This window comes from Heptranchias perlo, chromosome 5 (genome assembly GCF_035084215.1).
Source record: "Heptranchias perlo isolate sHepPer1 chromosome 5, sHepPer1.hap1, whole genome shotgun sequence".
Lineage (NCBI taxonomy): Eukaryota > Metazoa > Chordata > Chondrichthyes > Hexanchiformes > Hexanchidae > Heptranchias > Heptranchias perlo.
This window is the reverse complement of record NC_090329.1, coordinates 98,165,715-98,192,825: the sequence shown is the minus strand read 5'-3', so window position 1 is coordinate 98,192,825 and position 27,111 is coordinate 98,165,715. Positions and strand designations below refer to the sequence as shown.

At 45.5% G+C, this 27,111-nt stretch overlaps 1 protein-coding gene across 1 annotated transcript in view; it reads left to right on the top strand.

Moving 5' to 3' along the window:
* Nucleotides 1–6,110: 6,110 nt before the first annotated feature.
* Nucleotides 6,111–27,111, top strand: part of LOC137321474 (basic salivary proline-rich protein 3-like) — a 36,990-nt gene continuing 15,989 nt past the window's right edge. The window contains exons 1-2 of the mRNA XM_067983868.1: nucleotides 6,111–6,180; nucleotides 21,642–21,771. Coding sequence (XP_067839969.1) covers nucleotides 21,698–21,771 — 74 coding nt within the window. The 5' untranslated portion in view covers nucleotides 6,111–6,180; nucleotides 21,642–21,697. The remainder of the gene's footprint in view (nucleotides 6,181–21,641; nucleotides 21,772–27,111) is intronic.

The following is a 27,111-nucleotide window of genomic DNA, read 5'->3' as shown; positions in this document are numbered from 1 at the left end:
TAAATGGGACATATGTTGGCCACACCGTTCACCTGATGAAGGAGGAAGCCTCCGAAAGCTTGTGGGATTAAAAATAAAATTGTTGGACTATAACTTGGTGTTGTAAAATTGTTTACAATTGTCAACCCCAGTCCATCACCGGAAAGAGAAATGTGAGAGAAGAAAATTGCCACACAAGTGCCCGGGACACTAGAAACCTTATGTGAGTGTGTGAACATACAGCATTCAGGAACCTTGAGCTGGCATTGTACTTGGTGCATGTTATTTCCTACATTTGCCACGCTATCCCATTCACAGCATGGATAACCATGTGGGTTTTGATTCATAGCCTGCTTATGAAGCTGCCTTTTTGCTGTGAACATGTTAAAAGTATGGGGACAGAAGCTGAATCATAACAGTTAACTGCAAACTTGTCTACTGATGTTACATGAGGGATTTTTTTTTAGGTAGATGACTGTTTCTTCGATGGCTGATTCACAGGAATCGTCCACAGCCTAACATTGAGACCCCTGAGAAGGAGTCTCTGGACCAGTAGTGGAATGTGTTAAGGTCAGTGTGTTCTTGCTGCTGGAGGATATGGGGAAGAAGGAGCATTGCATTTGATAGCTTACAAGTACAAGTTTATCCTGTTTAGACTCTCCTTTATGTCTTCTCACATGATTTTTGTATGCTGTCCGATTGCTTCACCTAAATCCTCCAGCCTCCAACTCAGATCTGTGAAACCTTTTTGCCATAGGCCAAGAAATCTTGCTAACTTCTTGTTATCTCTCTCTGCTTATGGTTTGGTCACTGTGGAGAGGAAATTCGCCTTCTACCATCAGAGGAGACATTTCAGAGTCTTTGTGGTGGTGAAATGGCCAATTTTGTTTCCCCCCAGATGGCAATTTATCATCTCCATGATTGTGAATGATGATCTTGGTTGCTGTTAGCAGGAGAGATTAATACATTTACAATGAAACATCGATTGCTATGCATTTGCATTAATTAGGGCACTTTGATATTTACACCTATTTGCTGTCTGGCTGAAAGGTTCTCTCTGATCTTGAGAGGTCTACAGGTCTGCACCATTCCCTTGAGTTTTCTCTCTGAGAGGCTTCTCCTTGGATCGGATACCTGTAGATGACTGTCCTGTATTGTGGTACAGTTATCAAAGGTATCAACTTCCTCCAAAAAGCCTTCTATTGCTCTTGCCCTTCCTTCTTAAGGGAGGAATCTTTCTTGCAGCTACTATGTGGACTATCATGTCCTTACCCTATGACCTGGTATTGTCTCATCTTTTGCATACATTTGTTTTTACAGTAAAAGGTAGCATTTTTTTTGCAGTGAAGTTAAAATACAATTATTTCACTATCCCTTTCGACCCTTCAGATGATACTTGTTTGATTTGAGGATTTTGATAGGTTTTGTCATTTTCTCTAACAAGTTGACATATTTTTGATGATATATTTTCATTATGAAATCTACCACCCGATCAATAAATGTTTATCTTTAGAGATGTTCTTGTGTATATGTCATGTCTGCATCATATACTTTCATGGTACAGATGAAATTTCACCCATGTATAATACCACACCTGCTTCGAGAACATGCATTTTCTAGGATGTCATACTGCAGTGCTGGTGCAGTTTATGACATGCTGAAGAGTTAACATTGAGGCACCCTTCAACTGCAGATTATAGCACCGTATCACCCTAGAATCAATGCAAACAGTAACAAAATATAATCAGTAATCTAATGGACTACCATATCCACAGCCTATATGCATTATCAGTGGCCAAGTGTTTCACTACTTCTTGATTTATCTTAACTTCCCTCTTTGTCTTTCCAACTTTGGTGGTGCTTTGCTCTACGGTCCTTGGCTCTTCACCTTAGTCTTTCAAAAAGAAAAACTCTATTAAGGGAAAGCATGGTAGAAAAAACAGTTTATTTGTAAATATTTTGAGTGCTTTCAGCTCTACAACCTCAAAATTTACAATGTTAGGACTGATTCAACGTCTTCTACCTACCTTCCCTGATTGAAGTAAACTCAACATGAACAACCTGACTGCTGAACGTTCATTAATTTCTTAACATGTTATCATCATCATGGAAAAAGTGTTTGCAGAAGCCATTTTCACTTTGGGATGCAGAAAAACCGTTGCATCATTTTCGTCACAATAATATTATGCAAAAGTGAAGCAGCGAAGCATTCCAAGGTGGGTTGTGTCAAGAAGGAAGGTTTGACGAGCACTTTTTTAATGGAAATAAACAGAGAATTTATTTATTGCAAATAAATTTTGAGTAGAATATGGAGAAACCAAAAAGAGCTTTAAGGTTTCAGACTGAAACTCATTTTCTTTTCTCATAAACAAGATGGTGCTATTGGTGATATTGGCAGACGAAAGCCTAATGCATTGATATGGCATTCCTCTGTTCACTATTTTAATGAAGGTGTTGGCCCATTTAACATAAATTTATTTCAAATGGGCCAATGTGTCCCTTAAAATAGTGGTTTGTGTTTGTGTGCGTTTGAGTATGTCTGTGCATGGTTTTGGGGGGGGGGGGGGGGTGGGGAGGGAGGGTTGGTGGCGGGGCACTGCTCCAGTTCTGCAGATTTGGACTCGGGTGCAGACAGGGATAGGGATGAATGATCTGTGTAAATACAAAAAAAGTATGACTATCAGTTGAGGAATTTTTTAAAGGCTGCTACATGGGACAAATATATGTTGGTCTATGCTCAATACAACAACAGCATGCATTTATATGATGTAGAAAAACATTCCAAGGTGCTTCCCTGTAGCATTATCAGAGGAAAATGGACGAAAAGCCAAAGAACAAGATACAAGGAAGTGTGAACAACTGTTAGGAGCTGCACAAGAGTATCCTGGGTTGCATGAGCCCTCTGGATTTTCTCCGTCTCTATGAAAAAACACCTACTATTTACCCCGACATGTCCAAAATCTGGATGGTCGAGTGTGGGATGTCACGAGCATTACTCTGCATTTTACCCCTCCATAAAAGAGTGCATGGGAGGGGTAGTACACTGTATATCCCTCCATCGCCTGCTGGTAATTTTGAAAGATTCTTGGATAAAAATGTAGTAGGACACTAATAGTTACAGAGTAATGTAGTTATTACAATGCAGAAAGCCACTGGCTGGTTATATTCTAATATCCAGAGACGAACAATTAAAGCTTAGTATTTGCAATAGTGAAAATAGCATTGAGGAGTGGAACACTAAATACTAACAATACATTTTCTTTATTACTGTACAGTTAACAGAATGCACTTCCATATCAACAAATGGTGGGGAGGGGGGGGCAGTAATTTTCACTTTAACCAACCTTTAGACTTATCAAATATAAACTGAGCTGGACTTGGCTGATGGCCCACTTTCCAATTCTCTGCCTCTTCCAATGGGGAGAAATGCCTCTGCTCCATGGCACAGTAACAATTGTGAACTTGCCACATGTGGGCAGGGAGTATGTTCTATAACTCCATGGCACACCCCATTGAAGCACCAATGTTTGCTGTTCTCCTGTGGCACAAGTTTCAGCAATCTTTAACCTGTGCTCATGATGTATCTGACCTGAGATACCACACTACTGCTACTTGAAAGAATGCTTCTCAGCAGTTTGAACAAGGTCAGCCAAAGTAACGTGGAGAAGCTTCACTGGGGTAAATATGATAGCTTTATTTCAGCAAACCATTGGATAGCAGGGTGAAAGAGAGTACACATCTATCCGATCCTGAAAGCTGACAGAGAAAGAAATTGGCATCTTAATGGCTAAATTTAAGGTGTTACATTTAGTACAGAAAACTCCATTAATCTTCAGTAATGTAATGTATTCTTCAATCTACAGGGAGGAAATGTTAATGTTGGGGAAACTTGTTTCCTAGCAGATTTAATGAAATGAGTAATCCGATTGATTTAAGGAGCTCTTAGTCTCCTATTTCAACGTAAAACATGCTGAAATGTTCATCATTACCATGTTGTAAATCAACCCATGATTCCATTGTTGATTTCAAATTTTCCTACTTGCATGTACAAGTAGAATACTGTATTTCAATTTCTAATTTTTTTCGCATGATTGCGCAATAACCACAGACAAAATTGAACACATACTTCAACTTGTGATAAAAATACCATAATTGTTTTTTATTATTTATTTGCTACTTTCCAGTTGTAATTTACTCCCTCCCACTGTTCCTACCTCATTACTTTTCTCCACACATGATGCTCTCCTATGTCTAGAGGCTGGGATAATCCAGAAAATGAGTGGAGAGGGCAGTTATATTTCCCTTCCCTAGACACTCCAGCTAAAACTGGCATATTTACTCCTAAGTGGGGGGGGGGGGGGGGGGTTGCTGAAAATAAGTCAATGAGGAACCAATGCTCTAGCATTACAGCTACCAGCAGTTGTGGATTCTTAATCAGCATTTCCAATCGCTCATCAGGAAACACATCTGGAACCAGTCTTGCTGAGATCAGAAATCCACTGGTTTATTTATAAATGTGTGAAAAGCACACGGATTCATCTCCATCCATCATAGTGAAGAAAAGTCTAACTTCTACCTGCCTCGTTTCTACCACCGATAGCATTCTGCACAAAGAGGGAAAAGTGGGTGTGGATTGGCATGATTACTGATTTCCCCCCTTCCTCAAGCTGTAGTAATTGTTCCCTACCAATGGCATTTGTAAGCCTTGTGAGAGCAATAAAATTTGGTAAGGTGACATTGCTCCCACTTATTAGCCGAGGGAAATAGCTCCCTCATGTTGACACAAACATGGGCCTAAATTTTAACTCTGAGCCGGGAAGACGGCAGGCAGGGGGGTAGGGGGGGGGATTTCCTGATAGGAAACCCGGAAGTACGGGTTTCCTGGACGTCCAAACGATTTTGACGTAGGGGTGTCGTTTATGTTTTCCTTGACGGTTTCCCGCCCGACAGGCCACCCTGATTGACAGGCTGGCCTCAGTTGGACGGGAGAAAAGGAAGGAAGAGGATGCGAGAATGTAAGTCTTGGATTGGGCGGGGGGGGTCAGGGTCAGGGGTCATCAGGTGGGGTTAGGGTCAGTGGTCACTGCTCGGAGTCGGGAGTCATTGCGAGTCATCGGGGGCCATGGTCGAGGGTCACCGGGGGGTCGGGGATTAGGGTCAGAGATCACTGGGGGTGGGGATGGGGTCAGGAGTCATTGGGGGTCAGGGTTGGGAGTCATTGGGGGGTCGGGGGTCATCAGGGTCGGGAGTCATTGGGGGTCGGAGATCGTGGGGGGCTCGGAGATTATGGTGGGGTGGGGCCGTAGTTCGCGGGGAGGGTCGGCGATCGTGGGGGGCGGGGGTCGGAGATTGTGGGGGGAGTCGCTGCAGGTAGGCTTGTTGGGCCAGGGGGAAGCACACTTGGTCCTTTGGGCCCACAAGCAGTGCAATAATGGCACTTACCTGCTGTTTCGGGCCTTCTCGCCTCCTCTCAAGTGGCGCGCCTCCTAAGAGTGGTTTGGTCGCCTGCCCCTCGTCCCGCCTCCATTAAAACCAGAAATGGGCGGGTTGGGGGCGGGTTTTAGATTTTTAAAATTTTTACTGCCCTCCTGCCCCCAACCCACCCATTTTTCCGAGTTAAAATCATGCTCCATGGTGTTTGAATGTGGTTTTTGTTTTAGCATTGTTTGCTACCTTGCTTGAAGATTGGTGATGTCCCCTTTTTGTCCCTGCAGGAGCTCCTTATCACATTCAGCTTCCACTAGCCATCAGGCTAGGTCATTCTGATCTAACCACCATCAGGGTCGCATTGTAATGGGCCCAACCAATAGTATTGAAAGCTGTCCAGATTTGTTTTCCCCTGCTGCCTGAGATGGAGTGTTTGACCATGGCATGATAGCCCATCTCTGATTTGTAACATTCACTCACCATGGTGACAGGAGAGTTTGAGTGACGGGCAGTCCTGGGGATTTACATCCACAGCCATCTGGGTGGGAGGCAGGTGCCAGCTTGAGACATGTGTATTTTTATATCTTTGATTGTCTGTACCAGCTCTGTTTAAAGCTGACGGTTTCACCTCTGGCCAGGAGCCGATTATTCTTAAAGAAGATCAACCCACCATCCACGTTGAAAAAGAAGACCAGCCAGTAGCTTACCAGTGTGACACGCTACTTGAAGGTGATGTTGTGGCATCTATAAAGTACTCAGTATATACTAATACTGGTATGTATTAAGGAAAGACTACATTGGTCATACTGTTTAGCGCATAGTGCATTTTCTAGTGATTTGCTGCTATAATATAACTAGTTATACTATTTGGACATGGTGGGGTCGATTTTAACCTCCTCCACCCAGTGAGAATGGTGCGTGGGAGAGGTTAAGATCAAGCTGAATCCACTTATAGGCCTGAGGCCACACCGTTTCTGCCCAGCGACATCTTATCTTCACCGACTTTGAAGTCGGCAAAGGCTCCCGCTGCAGACAAGTGAGGGCCTAATTTAAATGTAAAACTCGCGGCCCCATGACATCATCGGTGCCGTGATGTGAAGACTCAGGGGGAGGCCCATCCGGTGTCAAAGCCGCCAGAGGAATCTGGCGGGATGCCGCAGAATGGCCAGAAGAGGCCAAGATAAGTAAGATTTTTGAATCTTCGGAGGAGCAGGAAGAAATCCTCGGCCCTCCCTCTCCCTCTCCACACCGGCATCTGTTTGGGAACCTCACCCCACAGCACTTACCTTATTCTGGGGCTTGTTCCCTTAGGTCCCCGGAGGGGGCCAGCTCTTGCCACAATTCCTGCTCCCGTGCCCGCTGGCTTTGACATCATTCCCGCCGCCTTTGAGCGGGACACCGATCTCAATTATTCAAATATGGCCCATAAGTCAAATTGAGCTAGGCCTCGCTTCCTTCATAACTGCCGGGTGCACCGTCCGCTTCGGGCCTCCCACGCACTTTTAAAATCGGGGTCATTATGTCCGATAACCTTCCTGTTCCACATTCCTGTAATGTTTACTTATCCCACGTCAATGCAACCAGTGCACAATGGTGAAATTAAATGGTTAAAAAAGTGATTACTTTGAAAAAAAATGTAACAGCAAATTTCTGGTAAGAATTTAAAGAGATTAATTCTGTCTTGTGGTTCTGAGATCATCACAGCTACTTGATTGAATTACTGTCACATTACTCACTGCCAGACATCTTGTTATCCTATATCTACTTCTAAATAACTTCTGGGAATTAGCAATCATTTTTCCTTTTGGATTATAGCCATTTTTTCACACTAACGCTTTCTCTGGGAGTAAGATGAACCCTTGTACTTACAATAAAGGAGTGTACAGAGAGGGTTTTTTTATGTGTTCTCTATTGTTTAAGGTGCCATGCAGAATGCACATTGTATTCAATTGCACTGTGTATCAGCACTGCTACGAAGGACGACTGTTTAAAGAGGGAATCTTGCTGTGAAGATTTCCCTTTTTTTTATTCCACTGTTCATTTGCTATTTTCATTCTTTTAGATTCCGTCGTGCTTTTTAAAAAATTTATTCTCAGGACGTGGGTGTCACTGGCAAGGCCAGCATTTATTGCCCATCCCTAGAATGGAGTGGCTTGCTAGGCCACTTCAGAATCAACCATGTTGGCGTGGGAGTCACATATAGCCTGTACTAGGCAAGGACAGCAGGTTTCCTTCCCTAAAGGACGTCAATGAACCAGTTGGGTTTTTACAACAATCCAATAGCTTCACAGTCACTTATATTGACACCATGATAGGATTTGAACTCTAGATTATTAGTCCAGGCCTCTGGATTAGTAGCCCAGTTAAATAACCTCTACACTACCATATCCCTGGTTCACACCATCCCCTGGTCGAAAAGAAAGAGATCGACCAGCTGCCAAGCCTTTTCCAATGTCACTCTGTAACTGACCTTTAACAATTAGCTAGGAGATGGCGGATCTGCTCTAGGTGTCTCACCCCGAGAGCCCAGCTGAGCTCAGAAGGTGTGCATGTGACAATTATCCGTCATCAATAGGAACTCTTTTTAAAATCAAACAGTTACAAAGCATAGCGATTAATTTTAACATCTCTTGTTATCTGCCCATTTATGTTGATTTAAAAAAAAATCTTGTTTAAACATGCTTTGAGATTTTTTAATTATTTGGGAATATAAACATATCTCCAGAAAGACAATCTGAAAGAGAATTTTACTTTCGTATAGATCACAAATTGTATCTGCCGGGATCTCACACATTCTGGGTGAAGCATGTGACTTGCTCGCTCATTGATGGCGGTTATTTATGTGTAAAGTCTTGTAATTAACATATTTCAATGAAACTATTTTCATACTTTTTTCAAAATGTTGCCTTGTCACTGAGTGCCTTGAAATGTAATATCCAGTTATCCATTTCTACATTTTTGGTGAGGTTATGAAATCTCTGCACCCAGGAAAAGTCTCTCTATTTTCCTGTGACCTAGAAAGTAGGCAGCTGACTTTCTGCCAGGCCTCCGCCGATTCTAAGAAAACTGTAGGAATTGGAACTAGAATAGGCTTCTCCCACTTTTTCTCCTTTTCCAACAACAGGAATTCAGTAATGTTGAGAATTGAACCTGGACTTCACTCTACTCCAGGCACTGTGACATTACCTTTGTGAAAATGCGGTTTGAATCAAGTGACATTCATGTTGTAGTGAGATTTTCAATTGTGACACAGCAATGGTGCATATGCACATGGACCTTACGCTCGAGGGGTGAGAGGTGGGGTGAATGGAAATTTCAGGGCAGAGCGAGTGCACGGAAAATGAGCCAGGATCTGGTATTTTCCATCTGGGGGCTCTAGAGCTCACATTACTAACAACACCAACCTCATTAAAGTTCACAAAAATATGTAAATAGAGGCCCCCATATTTTCCACTGGTTTGGCCTGAAATCAACATCACCTTTGAGTGCCTGTATAAAACGTATGCACTTGTGACTTGATTTTCTAGCCTTGCGAATCTAGGCCTAGAAATTCGATCGTGCCCAACAACAGGCGTGCAAGGGTCGGGATGCACGCTGCTGCATGCCCCCTGTTACTGTTGTCCAAGGCGGCACATACTATTCATGCTGTGTGCTCATTATCACGAGTCAGGAGTGCACTTCTCGCACTATTCATTGGCTGCACGCTTGTTTGGGGGACCGGATATCGGGTGTCTCTAACGCCAATTAAAGGCAGGCAGCACCTCTTAAAGGGGTGGTGCACCCTGGCTGCAGATAGCAGGGAGATAGTTCTGTACACAGAAATGGCTGCAGCAAGCATTTAGAGGGCACCAAGTTTTTCCAATGTTGCCTTGGAGGCCCTGGTGCGAGAGTGGACAGGAGGAGGGAGATCCTGTTCCTCCTAGGGAGCAGAAAGCTCTCCAACAAACAACTCCATCACCAACGGGAAAGCATCGTAGAGGAGGTCAATGCCAAGAGCTTAGCTCCCAGGATATGGCTGCTATTCCGAAATAAGTTACTTGACTTTACCAGAGTTTTTGAGGTAACAATACTGCTCTCTTACTCTCTGCTCACACTTCCACCACCTCCAGCCTCACTACTCAAAATACTCCCCTCCCCTGCTCGCCGTCACTCTCCTACAATCACCGCACCACACTTCATTACACCGCCTTCTCCTCATACTCACACACTCGCCACTTTTGCAAACCTCGCCACACCTCAGCTCACACTGCATCCCAGCTATTCTACCATGACAGGTGCATTCTTTAAACACTTCATAAGACTGTCATTAACGCACACCCTTTCTTCTTGCAGGAGAAGGTCGCCCACAGCTCCAGAAGTGCCTGCCAGCGGAGGAGGCCAACCCTGCCTGCACACCTCCTCTCTCCTTAAAAAAAAGCATGCTGGGCATCACAGGCAGGGGCAGATTCATGGCCGTGGCAACTGGCAACACTGTTGGAGATGTCACGGAGGGTTTCTTCGCTTTATTTCTTATTATTTCAATCTGCATGACAAACTGCAGCTGCTTTCACCAGCCACTTCTCTCTCTGCTCTCCCTTCAAACTAAAAGCTAACCCATGTTCCTCTCTTTCATTTCAGGTGCTGGAAATGTGGACGCCCCTCTACCACTTCAGGAAGAGGAGGTCCACCTTCCTGGTGATGCAGCGTCATTCAATCTCACCCTCACAAGCATCAGCTCAGAGACTGGCACCACGTGTACTTTGGAGGCTAGTCTACACATGGTAAATCACCGGGCACAAGTGTACAGGAGCTAGGGCAGGGGGATACGACACCACCACTGCCAGCTCACCGGAGGGTGAGATTGCATACTAGCTCTGCTGCTGAGGATTCAAATGCTGACTTTGAGACCCCAGACTATCGAAGAAGGCTGATGGGCAGCCCGTCAGAGAGCTTGCGCACAATGTCACAGGGCATGAACGAGTCCAACTTGTGTCAAGGTTTCCCGTAAAGCATGGAGACCATTCTGTCCAACATGGACTCAGCGGTCAGCTCCATCTACATGACAGCCATGGAAGCTCAGGCGGCTGCAATCTTGGCTTTGGGGGTCACTTGACAGTGGCTTCCAGAGTGTCACGTCACTCCTGCACTCCTGCTGAGGCACAATCCAAGGAGAGTGGCCTTGGCTCCATGGGAGAGGCACCAGCTGTCCTCTCTCGGGATGACAGCATACCTGGTCTCCTGCCAGCCACTCCGCCGATGCTCTTGTTAGTGCCATGCAGCCAGCTGCCTTGGCCCACGCCAAGGTGTTGCAGCCTGCAGCTGGGCCCTTAAGGCTCAAAATTGCTCGAGGTCACCCAGCACATGTTTCCTCAATGGAAGTTCAGTAGTCTTCCACCTGTAGCCACTTCGTAGGAGCACCAGGATAGGTAAACAAGCACATAAGACAGGCACTAAGGGCTTGCACAAGGATGATCCATAATTATTTCTGTTCACTGTTAGGTATAGATCAAATCGAGTCGTTTGCTAAATTTTTTTTTTGTTCTGGATTTGGTGTTGCTGTTTATATTTGTAGTGAAGCTGTTTATATTTGTAGTGAAGTGAGAGCAAGGCCCATAAGGCCGAACTGAAGGAATAATCGGATGGTTGTAGTGAAAATGGTGGTAAGGATTGTGGCACTGTTGGTGTATTGGGGATGGGAGGGATAGTTTGGGTGAAGCTACTCGCTGAACGCTCTGGCCGCTGGGGCACTGGTGGTCAATAACCGCTTGTTCTTCCTTCTCATCCTCCTCCTACTCCTCTTGTATTTGTTGCTGCCCAGGTGGTGATAAAGGCTGGTCCCTCATGATGGCAAAGTTGTGGGGCATGCAGCAGACGAGCACAAATCTGGATACCCGCTGAGGGACTTGCTGCAAAGCACACCGATGGTTTGCTCAAAGATGTTCCTTGTGGTGACGTGGCGCTCATTGTCTGTACCCAGGTTCCTGACTGTAGTCATGAGCCATGTTTGGACGGGATAGCGCTTGTCGTCCAGTAGCCAGCCTGAAACACGACGGCCTGGCGGGACTGGAGCAGGATGAATGAGTCATGGCTACTGCAAGGAAACCGGGCACAGACCTGCATGATCCACTCGCTGCCTGTGGTCACAAACCAGCTGTACGTTTTGAGCAAGTGAAATCCACTTTCTGGAGAATCACTTCATAGGACCACTAGAATAGGTAAACAAGCACACAAGACTAAGGGCTTGCACAAGGGTGATCCATAATTAATTCTGTTCACTGCTAGGTACAGATCAAATCGAGCTGATTGCTAAATTAGTTATTTTGTTCTGGATTTGGTGTTGTTGCTTATATTTGTAGTGAAGCTGTTTATATTTGTAGTGAAGTGAGAGCAAGAGCTATAAGGATGAACTGAAGGAATACAATCAGGTAGTGGTAGTCAGGATGGTGGTAAGAATCATAGAATCATAGAAAGGTTACAGCATGGAAGGAGGCCATTTGGCCCATCGAGTCCATGCCGACACTATGCAAGAGCAATCCAGCTAGTCCCACTCCCCTGCCCTATCCCCGTAGCCCTGCAATTTTTTTCCTTTCAAGTACTAATCCAGTTCCCTTTTGAAAGCCATGATTGAATCTACCTCAACCACCCCCTTTGGCAGTGTATTTCAGATCCTAACCACTCGTTGTGTAAAAAAGTTTTTCCTCATGTCACCTTTGGTTCCAATCACCTTAAATCTATGTCCTCTGGTTCTTGACCCTTCCACCAATGGGAACAATTTCTCTCTATTTACTCTGTCTAGACCTTTCATGATTTTGAATACCTCTCTCAAATCTTCTTTCAACCTTCTCTGTTTCAAGAAGAACAACCCCAGCTTCTTTAGTCTATCCACGTAACTAAAGTCCCTCATCCCTGGAATCATTCTAGTAAATCTCTTCTGTATCCTCTTTAAGGCCTTCACATCTTTCCTAACTTGCTGTGCCCAGAACTGGACACAATATTCCAGTTGTGGCCGAACCAGTGTTTTATAAAGGTCCATCATGACTTCCTTGCTTTTGTACTCTATGCCTCTATTTATAAAGCCCAGGATCCCGTATGCTTTTTTAACCGCTTTCTCAACCTGCCCAGCCACCTTCAATGATTTGTATACATATACCCCCAGATCTCTCTGTTCCTTTTAGAATTGTGCCCTCTAGTTTATATTGCCTCTCCTCATTCTTCCTACCGAAATGCATCACTTCGCATTTTTCTGCGTTAAATTTCATCTGCCACGTGTCCGCTCATGCCACCAACTTGTCTATATCCTCTTGAAGTCTATCACTGTCCTCCTCACTGCACTTCATTACACTTCCAAATTAAGTGTCATCTGCAAATTTGGAAATTGTACCCTGTACACCCGAGTCCAAGTCATTAATACATATCAAGGAAAGCAGTGGTCCTGGGATTGTTAAAGATGCACGGCTGCTGTTAGGGAGCACGTAAGGCAATGTGGGTGCAGTCTATAACACCTTGCAGGCTGGAGAAGCTCTTCCTCCTGGCGTAGAGAGTCTTGATGACCTCACTGATACAGTGGAGGACTGCAAACCGCAGTTTGTCGCTGATGTCACCTGCTGTGGCCTGGAAGGAGCCCGTAACATAAAGGTTAAGGGCCACAGTGACTTTGAGAACCACAGGCAGTGCTGTCCATGCCCTGGTGCGAGGTTCGAGTTAGGGCCTGCAGCAGGTGACACAGCTCGGTCACAGCCTCCTTGGTGAAGTGAAGGCACCACATACATTGATCCTTCGAAAAGTTCATGTTGGAGAAGTGCTCCCCGAATACCTGCAGTGGGTAAAACCTCCTGCGCAGTGCCCTCCCTGATTTGTGCCTACTTGTGCCTTGCCTCAGCGGCTGGTTGTTCCCTCTGTATGTCCTGTGATCCGTTTCTGCCTTGAGGTAGTTGAGGAAATGCATCTGGATACTTTCAGATCATTCCTCAGCATTGTGAATGCAGACAGAACTGACTCGAAGACACTAGAGCCCAAGGTCCTTTGTAGCATCACTTATGTTGTTATCAAGAACTATGCTCAGGAAGATAGGTTCATAGGAGCAGGAATAGGCCATTCAGCCCTTCAAGCCTGTTCCACAGTTCAATTCGATCTCTGTTTATGAGTGGTGGGGCTCGGCTGCACATAACCCTAGAGCTGGTACGTTCGCCAGAGTGGTGTGTGGATCTGCGAAGTGGTCAAACACTATTTCACAGGTACAGGTAGTGGACTCATACACTAGCAATCATACCTTGCAAGGTGCTTCAGACACTCGCAAAGGGCTCTGTTATAAGTCTCTGAGGCTCAGCATCGCCGGACACTCCTGTGAACAGGTCCTGTGCCTTTCGTTCAGGAGTGCACCTATTCTGCCCAATACATAATCATATAGTAATGTCACCCGGGATATGCTCTCATGTGTGCTTCTCCAATCTTTTGATATGAGGACTGATAATACTTTAGTCAGTCAAGGTTGACTGTTAAGCTGCTTTATTTTACAAACACCAAATGAATGCATGGAGAATAAGTTATACTCAAATCTCATCTTAATCCAACTAATTATAGCTCCTTCCTCATAAACAAGAAAGATAATTTTTTAAAATGCCACATTATCCCCATTAGAGGGCACGGTTGACTATTTCTGGTCAGCCTTATCACTCAATCTGACACTCTCGCTCTCTAGGTCTAGACTGCTCACTGTTAACCAGGGCAATCTGTCCATCCTCTGTCTCCCTTACTAGGGCACCAATTTTATCTCTGGGCGGGTTTTGGGCGGGTGGGTAACGGAATGAGTTAGAAACTCACCCGTGGAGCCAGAAAACAGCCCGGGGGCATTTTAACTTCCAGGCCTCATTGTAATCTCACAGGCGGCTTTTCCTACCCAATTTGCTGACACATTGGGAAACCCGGCCACTTTGTCGGTGCAATTTCCAGCGAATCAGCCAGAGGCCTATTTAAAGCAGGAATTCACCTCTTAAATCGAGGTGGCATTTCCTTTCCAGAAGGTTTTGCTTCAACGTGAGTCGCAGGCAAGCCCCCAGGGTCTCTGAAACCTCCCTGGAGTTGCTGCTGGGCGAGGTTAGGGTGAGGAGGAAAGTTCTCTTTCTAGCCAGTGGGAGGAGGATCCCGAAACGTGGCATGGAGAGAGATCGCTGAGATTGTCAGCTCGAGGAGCATCACCCCCAGGAACTGGATCCACTGCAGGAAGCGCTTCAGTGACCCCACAAGAGTAGAAAAAGTGAGTACAACTCTTCATTTCTCTCAACAGCACATGGCGATGGTCCATTCCCCCCTCCCCACCACTCTCAACAAATCCCTCCCCTCCATCCCATCCTTCACCATCCGGCACCAGGGAACACTTCAACACTTCTCATTCTCAATACAAGCACACACTCACCTTTTTCTTGCTGCCTTCACACCAGCCACTAGCAGCGTTCTCTTCTCACTTAGGAGCCTTTGCAGAATCACCAACTTCTCTCATGGCTCCTTCCTCACTTCACACTCCAGATACGTGCTTTCCATTTAAGGCCTCTCCATCCTGATTCCATCTTGCTTCTTTCCCCTCTCAGCATCTGCACAACAAACAGAAGCCTCACATACCTGCACTCTTCTTTGTAGGAGACATTCACTAACTCTCGCCCTCTCTTTCTGCAGGACAAAACAGCACACGACACAAGGAAGAGGAGTGTGACTGCCGGGGGAGTGGGGGGGAGGGGAGGAGGGGGGGGGGAACCAGCCAACATCATGGACCTCTCCAAGGTGGAGCAACTTCCCAACCTGGAAGTCAGTGGCCTCTCCAGAGATGTCAGGATAGGACATTTCAATGTGCTATCCTATTACTTGCACCCCTGCATGAACCTGAGAAAAACACATGATCAGGCAACTTGACTACATCAAGTTACATTGTGATACCTGTCATTTGCTGCTGTCCAGCCTCTGGGTGCCATGCTAACTCTTGTTCCTTTTGTATTTCCTCTAGGTCCTTCAAGGCAGCAATAGCCCGTAGAAGAGGACACCTCAGAGGAGGAGAATCTATCTGAGGAGGCACTGTCACGTTCTGCATCGCCCCTAAGTACCAGTGAAGAGACTGGCTCCCTGGCAGGGCTAGAGAGTGAATTAGAGGGGTCTGCACGTGTTGATGCACCCAGCATTAGTGAGCAGCAGCAGGTACTGGTGGCAGGGAATGCCCACGAGAGAGCTTCCTGGAGGGCAAGGTCCTATCCCAGCTCTGCTCAGGATGGCAGAGATGCAGATTTCAGGGGCCCAGCAATGACAAAAAAACTGCTTGTGTCACACAGTTATACCAGCTATTGGAAGACCTGTCAAGGAGTTTCAGCACTCTGGCTGAAAGTATGGCGGAGTCTGCTTCCAGCCTGTGTGGTGTCATCTTGCATGGCAACAGTACTCTGTAGCCTACCGTAAGAATGTGGCCTTCCCCAAGGAAGTTGCAGCCGGACGCTCACAACAAGAGTCAATGTTCACAGCCTTTACAGCTTTGGTGGAAGTTCAAACAGCTGCCATGCAGACTCTGGGCTAAAACCTGAGGTCTGCCTTGGAGGGACTGGTGGAAGTAATGAAAAGGGGCTTTCAGGGTGTCATTTATTTTCTGCAGTCTGCTCTCCCGCAGGTCTGTGGAAGCGAGAGTGGCAGTGGCCTCTCTCAGGATGTCAGTGTATCTACTTCCCTCCACACTCCCTCAACCAATACCCACCACGGTGCCAGAAAGCCAACTGGGCCAGACTGCCCCAGCAGCAGCTGGAATGCTGCAGTGTCCAGCCGGCCCTCAGAGGCTCAAGCACTCAGGAGTCACCGGCCCCAAGTACCTCAAGAGCCCCCACGTGAGGAACAGCAGCCTGGAAGGAGCCCGAGGCGAAACATTAAGGGCGGTGGTGACTTTGACAGCAGGCAGCAGGTCCTGCTACAACGGGCTGCATAGATCAGCAACAGTCTGCCTGGTGAAGCACGGCCTCCTGATGCAGTGCTTCTAAGAGATGGAAACTGACTCTTGGCTTATAGACCCTGTGGGCTGGGTAAGGCCATCCACTGGCATTCCCCCTCACCTGCTGTCTTCCAACAGGCCTCCCTGCTGCTTGTCTGGTTGTTGAGCCTGCTTCTGCTGCTCTTCCTTTTCCTCCGTCTATACGTCCATCCAAAAGTAAGAAGCAAAAACTGCATCTATGATAAACATTGAATGCTTCTACAGGAGCAGTAAGGGAGAAGAAATCAGAAAGAAGCAAATTAAAAGCTCAAAAGTTCCCTGGTAATTCAATACTCACAATAGCACACAGATTCTAATGATCTGGGCGTCTGCAATTGAGTCCCTTTCAAATCCAGCTTCCAGTCATGTAAAGCCAATCCTGCTAGATTTTACTCAGCAGGTTTACTGCTGGGCGGGACTCCTGCTTGGCCAGTTAAAATCACGGCGGGATCCTAATAACGTCACAGGAGCTTAAGATGCATTTATTAATAAGACACCCACTTGTTTCCGGCGGTTGTGTTCTCCACCTGAATAAGCTCCGGAGTTAAAATGGCAGTCGGTGGTTTTCCGGCGGGAATGGGACGGTAAGTCAGTTTTCGTGATTTTTACCGCTCACGTGCCCTGTTCCCAATCAATGCGTTGGATTAAAATTGGGGCCTAGATCTTAACACCAAACTGTTGATGTTGCTCTTTTTTTTCAGAAGGTAGGGCGGCTGTCCCTTTGACTTCTTCCCCATTCAATGATTCAACAATAGGCCTGCCAGGAAAACTGGCTACCCAACCCCCCTCCCCCCCCCCCCCCACCACCCCCAGGAGTGGATTTTTGGTAGACACCCTGCACAGGTCTCAAATGAATAGGATCCTCTCAAAGAAAATAAATGTTTGTTGGATGTCTGAAATGAGATAACAAATTGACTACTATCCCTGGACATTTTGAAAATTCTTCAACACTTTGTTCATTAACATTTTAAACTCTGTTCTGTCTCAGTGGCTGTAGCATGTGGCTGTAAGAAGAGGTTTCACTCACGGTGCATTACGTGCAAAAAAGGGTATGCAGGTCCCAGAATACAGCAGCTGATGGTGGTCTCTTCTTCACTGTGCTAGACCTCTTCCACACCTGAGCCAAGGTCAACCTCACCACAGAAACTGCTTTCAACTTTTCCACCTCTTCCGAGGCAGTCCGGATAGCTGCCTTCTGAGGAAAGTGCCCCTCCAAAACCAAAGATGCCAATCCTTCTTTGCTTCGCCTCTTGTAACATTAACTCTTGGGCTCTCGCTGCAAAGGAAACAATCATCCCCCTTTCCTGGGCCCTTGCACTCTCCTCAGCCATCTCCAATACATCTAGTTTCCAAATATAGCAGTTGGAAGGCACCGAAAGTATAGGTTCCCCCTTAAGGTTTTGCAGAAGCTCTTTTCTGCTACTGCACTGTATGTCCTGTTTTTCCCCCCGCCTCCATACTCCCAAATACATGAACCAATCCACTTTGAGAGCACTGCATTATTATTTAAATTAGAGGACCATGGAAGGTACCAAGAGATTTCCCCATAGACTTCTTGGTGCACTACCACTGCATCACAAGGTCAACATTTCCCTTTCTAGATGCTATCTGGTTCAGTCTGGTTCACTGTGCTTACACTTTGAAGATATTTACCTGACATTAACAGCCAAAGATGCACTTGCCTTTGATGTGCAATAAATTAAATTAATTTTGTGTTGCAGAAACAAATAATTTAGCTGCAACTTAAATTCTCTTCTATTATGGAGATGGGAAGCCTGTGAGGCTTCAAATTTTGTTGAATTTTAAAGTCAAAATTACCCCAATTGTGTAAAGTATTGTGCAATACATTAATTAAATTCTAGTGAGTTGCTGCATAGGGCCCCTGGAAATGCTCTACAAACATTTAACAAGTATTTATTTACACCACCAAATAACTTATATGGATCATTGACTCTGCATTAGTCCAATCAATTTTGTGGATGCAACAGCTGTAGTCTGCACAGAAACTAACAGCTAACTCCTGCACACACACACACACACACACTGCAAAGTATAAAGCAGCAGCAGAGAAATTACTGTACGTGCATTGATCCCAGTTACCGATTACTTTTTTAAAAATTACAATTTTATTTTTAGGAATTCTTTGCAACATTGCGGAGTGAGGGGGAAAAATAATATAAGACGTCTGCATTTAAACAACTAACGCTGATGCCTTTCCCTAGGTCAAGATGGTTCTTAAACTGGGGAAATATGAGGAATTCCTAAATATAGCAATTTTAAAATGCATTGTCGTTAAGCCCAATGACATATGGAAAGCTTAGGCATTGCATACAACTGGTGCACAGTGACACCAGTGACAGATGGTGAATCCCAAAGTCTTCCACAAGTGCTATGGTTATGAATGTCTGTTAACATATGTCTGAAACACATCAATTGGGAGGTTAGGGGTGGGAAAATTTCTGCTTACTTTAGGGGTTTGATTTTAGATATATTCTGAATTGTATCCCACAAAGTGGGCTGGTCGACCAGGACTACAAGCTGCATTTTACATTCCAGTTAATTATTCCATTCCTGGACTATGGAATTATCACTGATGTCCATATATAACACGTCAATATCGACCCACTCTCTAATCTTGCCTGGCACCAGAGCAGTTTTGGCACTCATGATACATTATCTTTTGTAAGTCCTCAGCCAGACTCCTTGGCAGCATCACCTGATGCTCTGTGCCTCTCAAAGGCAGCTTCGGAAAATGGTTCAGCAAATGCACAGCACCCCTCCCCCAACCAGAATCCTGGGCATCAAATCATTACTGACAAGTCTCTGGTTCCCACAATACTGCATTTTCTCCTCCTGTTGTGCCTAGCAGACCTGTATCATTTTGTTAGCTAAAAGTATGCAGGCATGGACTGGGATTGAATACCTTTCAAAGGGGTGGAAGGGATAAATGGGTAAAAATAGTGAACAATATACAGAACAAACCTTAATGTGCTTCATACAAAATTTAATTAAAAAAAATACTTTATATGAATATCTGGTTACTTTCATTGCACTCTTTTGGCCATCAATAATTAGGTTGAAGGCTAGCTGTGACTCTTATATGTTTGTAAATGACCAATTACAGATGTGAGGCTCAAGAGACTGTATGTATACTGATGATGATGACACTGTGTCCCAGCATCTAAGTGTCCGCGTGCCATCCTCCCATGCTAGCACATTAAAGGAAAACTGATCAAGGTTTGTTAATGTGTGAACCTGGATCAAAACCCTACACGATTGCTCCAGAAACACCTTCTGATACAGTGGCGAGCAGCAGGGTTCTGTGAAGGATGCCACCTTGTGGATATTCAACACAACAGTCTTGAACCCTCCCTACCACATGAAATGTTCCCAAAACACCCCCAAAAAGTCCCAAACCAGAATAGACCAGGATTATTTATAGCTGGCCTATCTGAATGGAAATGGTGTGATGTGAGCTCTTTAACTCCAATACCTTACTCAACTCCCCACTCAATTCCTGACCCACTCACTCCCCTTCCTGGCCCCCATGTTAGCTGACATCATCAATAGTTCTCTTTCCTCACACACCTTCTCCCCTTTAAAACTGTCGCTATCTACCCCTCTTTAAAAAGAAAACCCATGACCCATCCCTCCTCTCCAATTACTGCTTCATCTCCATCCTCCCCTTTCCTCTCAAACGTGCCCTCGCATCATGCTCACCTTTCCCAAAACTCCCTGTTCGAATGCTTCCATTCCAGCTTCCGCCCTTCTCACAGCACCAAAACAACTCTAGCCAAAGTCACAAAAGATATCCTTTGTGACTGTGACCTTGGTGCATTACAGTGCACTTCTCTTGATTTGAAGCCGTTTAATTCGAATTCTGTGTTAATTCCAATTGAAGTTGTGCAAATAAACAGCTCCTGTGCTGTTATATTTAAATTGTGTAATTTGAATTACTGAATAATTTTAGCAAATAATGACTTCGGGGGTAGGCTGTATCCCTCCTTGTCCTTCTCAACTTTTCCACTGTGTTCAATGTGATTGACCATGCCATCCTCCTCCAACGCCTCTCCTCCATCGCCCAGCTCTATTAAATTGCCCTTGCAAGGTTCCATTCCTGTTTATCTGAGCATAGCCAGGATATCTCCAGCAATGGCTTCTCATTCATTCTCTCCCTCCACACCATCGCCTCCGGGGTCCTCAAGGATCTGTCCTTTGCTCCTTTTTCTTCCTTATCTACATGCTGTCCTTTGCTGACATCATCCCACATCCACTGTTTGGGAAGATGCTATGCCTGCTTTCACGGCCTACTAGCCCGCCAACATTCTGCCAGGTAGGGGATGAGGAAACACCTGGCCTAGGAGTCCCCTCCCCCAGCAACATCCCTTCTTATACCTATGTCCTTGTTTGAGGTATACAGAGGCTCCACCCTGCAGAAACTGGCAAGGAAGGCTGAGACTCAGCGTATCTAGGTCTGGACTTAATTTTTGGCCTTTCTGCCGCATTCCTGCCTGACTTACAATGGGAATGTGCTGGAACAGCCGCACACTTTCAGCCCCACTTTATTTACCTTCGACTATTTTAATACTCTTCTTGATGACCTCCTCTCCTTCACCCTCAATAAAATCCAACTTGTCCAAACTCTGCTGAACCAATTCCTGTCCTGCATGAAGTCCCACTCGCCCATCATCCCTTCCTCACTGACGTACATTGGCTCCATGTCCCCCAGTGCATTCAAATTAAAATCCTTGCCTTCAGCAATTAGACCCTCCATGGCCCTGCACCACCCTATTTCTGCGATCCCTCCAGCCCTGTATCTCCTTCTGAATGCTCTGTTCCTGTGACACTGGCCTTCTGTGAATTTCCCCTTCCCTTCAGCCCATCAATGGTGACAGAGGTTTCACTCAAATTGGTACTATGCTTTAGAATTCCCCTCCTAAACCTCTCTGCTTCGGCCCCTCTTTCACTACCTTTAAAAATCTCTTCAAAACCTATCTCTTCAACCTAGCCTTGTTCACTCGTCTTAGTCTTTTTTTTCTTGGCTCAGTGCCCATTTTCACATCCAGTGAAATATGTGCTTTGGGACCTTTTATTAGGTTAAAGGTTCTATAAGGATACAAGTTATTGTTAGACATTTAAGCATTTAGATATGTATAAGAAATTTGGGGCTGTTAACTATAGTGGAGCCATTATGTATTTTTTTGCTTTCCATTCACCATTTTCTGGTCAGACAGTCCTACTACCTAGATTTTACTTTCTTCAGAGGCTTTAACAAGATCTGGAAAACCTACTTTGGGAGTCAAGTCGCAGATAGTTTTGATGGCTGTTGCCGGGGGTGCAGTTATGGTTGTTATAAGCGTAATCTGTGGAATTGTCTTCTTCTGCCTTAGAAGGTAAGTGACCAACATGTTTAATAAACAGCATAACGAGCTTCAGGATTTAACTGTTAAGGTGCTTAATTTGACAATTCATTTGCAAGTATATCACAGCTTTAGGAACTGGAATTTATAACAATTTAAAGTGGCAAGTGGTAAAAGGTATGATTTTGTTAACAATCTTATTCAATTTTAGCATTAAAAATCCACCAAAAATGTGGCTCCATTTGGAGTTTGATGTTGTTTTTTAAATTACACTGTATGACTCAATCTTAGAGCAATCCTTTAGCTGCTAGGACTTGCCGATCGCACCAAAGGTGCTAAAGCAGATGTTGCAGTTACAGCAGCAGCTTGCAATAGAGTGCCTCATTGAGGATTTTAGCAATCAACAAAGCAAGTACAGCCTTGAACTGTACAGCCAAAACGGTAGAGTACAAACGGGGGGAAGTCATGCTTAAACTGCACAGTCCTCTGGGCAAAATCACAGCATGAGTACTGTATCTAATTCGAGTAACCAAGACACAAGAGAGGGATCCAAGTCCTGAATGTGGTGCAGAGAAGAACCATCAAACTGATTGCTAGCATCAGAGTTATGAGGAAAGAGTAGAAAAACTTAAGCTTTTCAGCTTTGAAAGAAGGCTACTGAGTGAAGGCCTCGTAGAGCTATATCAGATAGTAAAATGTAAATCCAGAATTCTACTTCTGAGTTAAACCATAACCTTATGATGGAGCTGTATAAAACACTGGTTAGGCCACAGCTGGAGTACTGTGTGCAGTTCTGGTCGCCACACTACAGGAAGGATGTGATCGCTTTGGAGAGGGTGCAGAGGAGATTCACCAGGATGTTACCAGGGCTGGAGCGCTTCAGCTATGAAGAGAGACTGGGAAGATTGGGTTTGTTTTCCTTGGAGCAGAGGAGGCTGAGGGGGGACATGATTGAGGTGTACAAAATTATGAGGGGCACAGATAGGATGGATACTAAGGAGCTTTTTCCCTTCGTTGAGGGTTCTATAACAAGGGGACATAGATTCAAGGTAAAAGGCGGGAGGTTTAGAGGGGATTTGAGAAAGAACTTTTTCACCCAGAGGGTGGTTGGAGTCTGGAACTCACTGCCTGAAAGGGTTGTGGAGGCAGGAACCCTCACAACATTCAAGAAGCATTTGGATGAGCACTTGAAATGCCATAGCATACAAGGCTACGGACCAAATGCTGGAATATGGGATTAGAGTAGACAGGGCTGATGGCCGGCGCGGACACGATGGGCCGAAGGGCCTCTATCCGTGCTGTATGACTCTATGACTCTATGAACAGCAGGACAAGAGGGACGCAGGTTCAAACTGCTGAAAGGGAAATTTAGGACCGATATCAGGAAATCCTGCTTCACATAAAGAGCGATCAACATGTCAGTAGGATAATAAAGCCATTTGAGAGATAACTGAGTACTGTCAAAGGGTGAAAAAGGGAACAAGCAGCCAACAGATCCCCAAGCTGGCAGCCATTACCAGGAACAAGGCCCTGTCAGGGGACAACCATGCACCTGGAGTGAGTTGGGCCTCGGGTAATGATTTGAACCTGCAAATATGGACGGGTATAGTTCAGGTCAGGTGGAGTGCACTTCAGCCCTAACTGGCCCTAGAGACTTTGGGCTGCAATCTATGGCAGTCTGTCTGGTCTGTATTCCCCATGTTGGGGAATCAGATTGAGACAGCCCCATAATGCAGAACCTCAACACCCTCATTGTTATCCGTAGTTTTCTGGGGCCGAGGGAGTGCCCAGCAAGAAATGGCAAGACCTGGCATAGTTAAGGGAGATGTCTCTCAGGGCAATATCACATCCATATCACCCAGCACCCCCCCCCCCCCCCCCCGGCTCAAAATAACTTTAAATGTGTCTGAAAGTGTGTAGGCCCAGGCAATACACTTGGCGCCTCTAGTAGTAGGGTAATCTTCTGACCCAGGTCAAGGAGGTAATGGACCACCTCCATCCCTAGAGCCAGCCACTGACATTTCCTCCTCCTACTAGAGAAACACTTAGAGGAGCACATAGTTAAGAAGTAGAAGATTTGGACCATTCACCATTACAAATGAGAAGCACCGGGATGAAATAAATTCCACCTCCCACTGTTTGAGTGAATTAAATTTGAGTTAACTGGAACTCGAATGTGTTCTGAGAGTTGATTTGGAATGGAATAGAATAAAGTATTTGTTGAGAAACGCTGTGGCATTCATGGGACTTGATGTAAGGCTGAGGGCAATGGTGAGGATTCTGTTTTTGGGCACATGTGCAAATGACTGTTGTTCATTACGTGCTAAAGGTACTCACCAAAGTGGTCATTTATTGGAACAAAAGCAAAATATTGCAGATGGGAATCTGAAATCAAAAAGAGAAAATGTTGGACACACTCAGCAGGTCAGACAGCATCTGCGAAGAGAGAAAGAGTTAACGTTTCAGGTCGATGACCTTTCATCAGAACTCACCTGACTGTCATTTATTAGAGCCTGTCCCAAGACTCTTACTGAGTGAACCATTGATTCTGCAGCCATCTCTTACAGTTTGTGGCTGGTATCCTCATCGCCCACTGGTGGAAGCTGGTTCTCTTCTTTGACCTGCTTTGTGTAAGGCCCAGCAGGCTACAATAATCTTGGACACCTTAACTGGATTGTACTGCAAAATTCTCCCTAATTGTCAATATTCTGCTTTGACATTCTGATCATCACCAAACCCAGGTCGCTTTGTGTGTCGCAATGATTTTGTCCAAGGGGATCATGAGACATGACCCCAGTGGATAGTCTTGGTCCCCGAGCAGCCATCCATTCAGACTTCCTGGCATCATCTACTTGTGACAGCTGCTAAGCAGATCCCCTTTAAGAATGAGGATACAATGTGGTTGAAGGGGTCTTCCAACCAGCACCCATTTTATATGGGTATTGATTGGCTGCCATGCTCACTCAGGCATTCAGAACGCATCATGGGCATCAGCTAAATCAAATGAAATTAACTGAATGAACAGCAGGCTTCTGCCTCAGCACCTGATACTACGGCTCCCACACGCCTGATGTGCAGCTGCACTGCCGATGCCCACCATCGTATTATTGGCCCTATAACAGTGAGATCCTGAAAATCTGTAACAGGGCTCATCTTAGCTCGAGTGCCGAGATGCACTCAACAGGAATCTCTGCCCCGACTGCGGCAGACTTTCCGAGGTCAGGGGAATGGTTTCTGATTAGCATCCCAATGGTGGGCGGCCGTTCCACTAGGGTGCATCTAGGGCACCCGCCCAGCGTAGAGGCTGAAAAGTCCAGCTGAAGGGTTGTCTGGCATATCTACCCCCCAGAACCATCAGAGAGCTGCCTCTGTGGCTCCCTATGTAAGTTGGCCGCTGTAAAATCTTAACAAACAAAATACATTATGCCTTTTTCTTCAGGGACCAAGGCCATGACCACAGCCTGGATGGTCCCCACACCTAGTTGTCAGGGAGGTATACCTGGTCTGACCAGGGATATCTCCGCCCACCATACACCGGGTCCCACTGAAGACCTGGAGTGTTGAAACTCCCAGTGTAGGGAGTCTCTGCCTTGGCCCCATACCATGCCATGTTTAGGGTAGGTGGAGACATTGCCCCCGGCAGGATAGAGGAATCCCCTGATGTATAGCTGGGACCCAGTGTAACTGTCCAAGCCTAGTTTCTAGCTATTCAGCTGACGTTATTGCCAGGAATACACTTGAAAAGTCGCAAAGTTTTTGGGTCCGTGAGCTGTAAAGTGGCTTCTAGAATAAAAACTTTCACTCCAGCTGAAGGAATGTGCCATCTGCTGGAAGGAGACCTGGATTACCAAACTACACCATGGAGATAACACTGCCCATGGCAATCAATGTCACCTCGCCCCTGAACTTTTCTGTCTCTTCCTCCTTCAAGCCAGCATGCAGATCATCTGCAGTATCAACCAATCTTCTGCACGCAGACATGTTAAACAACTGACTGATACATTATTGAGCAGACCAACACTTTAGTTTCCTTTCCCACTGAACAGATGTCCAATTTCATTGCACTATTGGGTTTGCCAAAGTACACAGAGTCATTAATAACATTCATGTGGCCATTTGGGCAGTGGGTTCCTGTTCCTCCTCTTAATCCTCTTCACCTGTTCACTGTAACTCTTCTCAAGCTCACTAATTGCATCTGGCAGGTGTTTGTAGCTCTTGCAAGTGCTTGTAAATGTTAATGAGAAAGACATAGCGGACTGTGAGGTGCTGCCTTGTTCTAGGTTACTAGCAGTGTTGAGGGGCTGCTCTTCAAGACCTATAATAACAGAAGAGGAACCTTATGTTAGACCGCTGGGTCCAAGAAACACCTTGAAGCAGAGCTTGCCAGATCTTGTGCTGCCTGTTTGTGAGTGGATGGGTAGAGGGACAAGACATACTCAGGCAGGATGGTACCAGCCTTGAGCTTGGGGCAGGTATCTGGCTTCACCATTCTCAACTCCCTTAATGTTCTTTTATAGGCCAAGATATCCAGGGTAACCTCCATAAAATGTCAAGAGCTTGTAATTCCGAGGCCTTCCTGCAGTTTAGAACATATGAACATAAGAAATAGGAGCAGGAGTAGGCCATACGGCCCCTCGAGCCTGATTCGCCATTCAATATTGGCTGATCTTCGACCTCAACTCCACTTTCCCGCCCGATCTCCATGTCCCTTGATTTCCCCTAGAGTCCAAAAATCTATCCATCTCAGCCTTGAATATGTTCAATGACTCAGCATCCACAGCCCTCTGGGGTAGAGAATTCCAAAGATTCACAACCCTCTGCGTGAAGAAATTCCTCCTCATCTCAGTCTTGAATGGCCAACCCCATATCCTGCGATTATGCCCCCTAGTTCTAGACTTTCTAGCCAGGGGAAACAATCTCTCAGTATCTAACTTGTCAAGCCCCCTCATAATCTTATATGTTTCAATGAGATCACCACTCATTCTTCTAAACTCCAGAGAGTATAGGCCCATTCTACGCAACCTCTCTTCATAGGACAACCCTCTCAACCCAGGAATTAATCTAGTGAACCTTCGTTGCACTGCTTCTAAGGCAAGTATATCCTTCCTTAGATAAGGAGACCAAAACTGTACGCAGTACTCCAGGTGAGGTCTCACCAATGCCCTGTACAACTGTAGTAAGACTTCCTTACTCTTGTACTCCAACCCCCTTTGCAATAAAGGCCAACAGGCCATTTGCCTTCCTAATTGCCTGCTGTATCTGCATGCTAACTTTTTGTGTTTCTTGTACGAGGACACCTAAATCTCTCTGAACACCAACATTTAATAGTTTCTCACCATTCAAAAAATATTCTGTTTTTCTATTCTTCCTACC